At 51.5% G+C, this 2025-nt stretch overlaps 1 protein-coding gene across 1 annotated transcript; it reads left to right on the forward strand.

Annotated features, from left to right (window-relative positions):
- Positions 1-362: 362 nt before the first annotated feature.
- Positions 363-579, forward strand: GLOTRDRAFT_134726 (uncharacterized protein; the record flags this gene model as incomplete). Its single annotated transcript, XM_007873653.1, has 2 exons — positions 363-385; positions 447-579. The coding sequence occupies 2 exons, from the start codon at positions 363-365 to the stop codon at positions 577-579; spliced, it is 156 nt and encodes a 51-aa protein (XP_007871844.1).
- Positions 580-2025: the final 1446 nt, after the last annotated feature.

Below are 2025 nucleotides of genomic sequence, written 5' to 3' on the forward strand. Positions count from 1 at the left end.
ACACATACAAGATGACTAGTGTACCAGGTATGTCTCTCATCTCCCCTATCTGGTTTGTAGTGACATGGCTTGCTTTCCATTGAGTAGGTTGTGTGGAGGGTATGGGTCAGCAGATAGTACTGTGTTGAATGTCTAGCCATAGCAAATCCTGTCTAGTAGCTAGTCTGAGCAATTATACACTGTTTATTGTGTTCATCAGCCAATGCCCCCCTTTTTGTTCCAGGGATCTGGAATATCAAGCAAAAGACAGCTGATAGTCTGATTATGGGTCAAAGCAAGCTGGCCTGAGCTTGTAATATGTATAAGTCTGGTACATATTGTACTTCTTGTGGGAGTCTTGCAACATGTGCCATCCGAATATAATGGCTGGCCCAGCCGTCCACAAGTCTGGTACATATTGTAATACCGGTACTTATTTTAATTGATTATATGCTAATGGTATTCAGATACCAGTTATGGGAAGATTTGCTGATGGAGAGCCCCCAGACGGTGTTGGATTTCGGGAGTTGGGATCGAGCTTGCGAGCTCGCGCCGTGTTGCGCGTGGTCAGGGGGGACCGCCGCAGGCGGGCCCGACTGATAAGGTGATAAGAAAATTCATATATATTCGTTGTATCTACTCGATGTATGCGATTGCCCTTCGGGCAACCGACCGCCTGGGGCAAATGCACTCGTCTTCCGTTTGCTTGGAATATTTCAACAGACGGTCCATCATGCGTCTTGAGTGAGCCATAGAAAGTCTAAAGTCCATCGTAGGCTGTCCGGACAGCTTCCAGAGCACAAGCAAGGGTGAGAACACGCAAGTCCATATCAAAGCCACCATGAAAATTCAGGGCGTACAGGTCTTGGACATAGACAACATCAGTGCAAAAGACACTTGAGATTGATAGTTATGTCCCAGCCATAGTCAAGAGAACCGCTTGGCAAATGGAATGCTGGGTATACACAGCCTAAAGAACTGGACATTGTAAATGGCCAGGCAGAGGCGAGACTGTATGAGCTTACATAGGTAGGATCAGACAGCGACTTGAGATAATCGGCAATTACCTGCGCTTCTGGGTTGCCACCCATCCCTTTATCATTCTTCAGTGCAAAAATGAGAAACAGAGACCAGGATGCCCCCGGCTTTGCTGTTTGATCTGAAGTCAAGTTTTGCCACAATCCTACAGGGAAGAAGTCCTCGAGGCGAGGACGAACAGCTTGCTCACGCGCACTCTCCTTTTTGGAGAAAATGGCAGAGCTATGTAGGAGGTGCACAGCATTATGAAGCATTGTAGATGAGACATGCACTGTGAGGCAGGTCGTGATAGTCACGACATCAACAGCTCCGACTAGCAGAGCTAGTCAGGGACGGGTGACCAGCGCTAGATGCACCCCGTAAATCAGCTCCAGGTGACGTGTGGCTAGCAGCGCTTGCCGCAAGGTTCATGAGCTGAGATAGTCAATGGGATAGCTATGACTGTCTAGTGGTGAATAGCTGGACTTGTGCCCGCATGACCAGTGTTATCCACTGTTGGATTTCGGGAGTCGGGATCGAGCTTGCGAGCTCGCGCCGTGTGCGCGTGGTCAGGGGGGGACCGCCGCAGGCGGGCCCAACTGATAAGGTGATAAGAAATTCATATATATTCGTTGTATCTACTCGATGTACTGTACGCGATTGCCCTTCGGGCAACCGACCGCCTGGGGCAAACGCGCTCGTCTTCCGTTTGCTTGGAATATTTCAACACAATCGCGTCAACCCGCTTGGGGGGTCTAAATACCAAGCAAGGCTCTGGGGGCAGCCGTAAGCCCGCCGCTCGCTGCGCTCGCTGGTCTCGCGTCGTATGCAAATCTATTCGTCGTCTCGACTACGCTGGCTAGGATCAACTACCGTATGCTACCCTACGCCATGCCGCCGCCGTGTTCTCGCCGCCGTCGCTGACCGAATCCGCCTGCGGGGCCGAAGCCGCATCCGTTCGTTGTCGCCGTATCGCCGTCGTGTCGTCGCCGCCGCCGTACGCTCGTTGTCGCCGTGAACTGCCCGTTC

Source organism: Gloeophyllum trabeum (genome assembly GCF_000344685.1).
Source record: "Gloeophyllum trabeum ATCC 11539 unplaced genomic scaffold GLOTRscaffold_00436, whole genome shotgun sequence".
NCBI classification, from domain to species: domain Eukaryota; kingdom Fungi; phylum Basidiomycota; class Agaricomycetes; order Gloeophyllales; family Gloeophyllaceae; genus Gloeophyllum; species Gloeophyllum trabeum.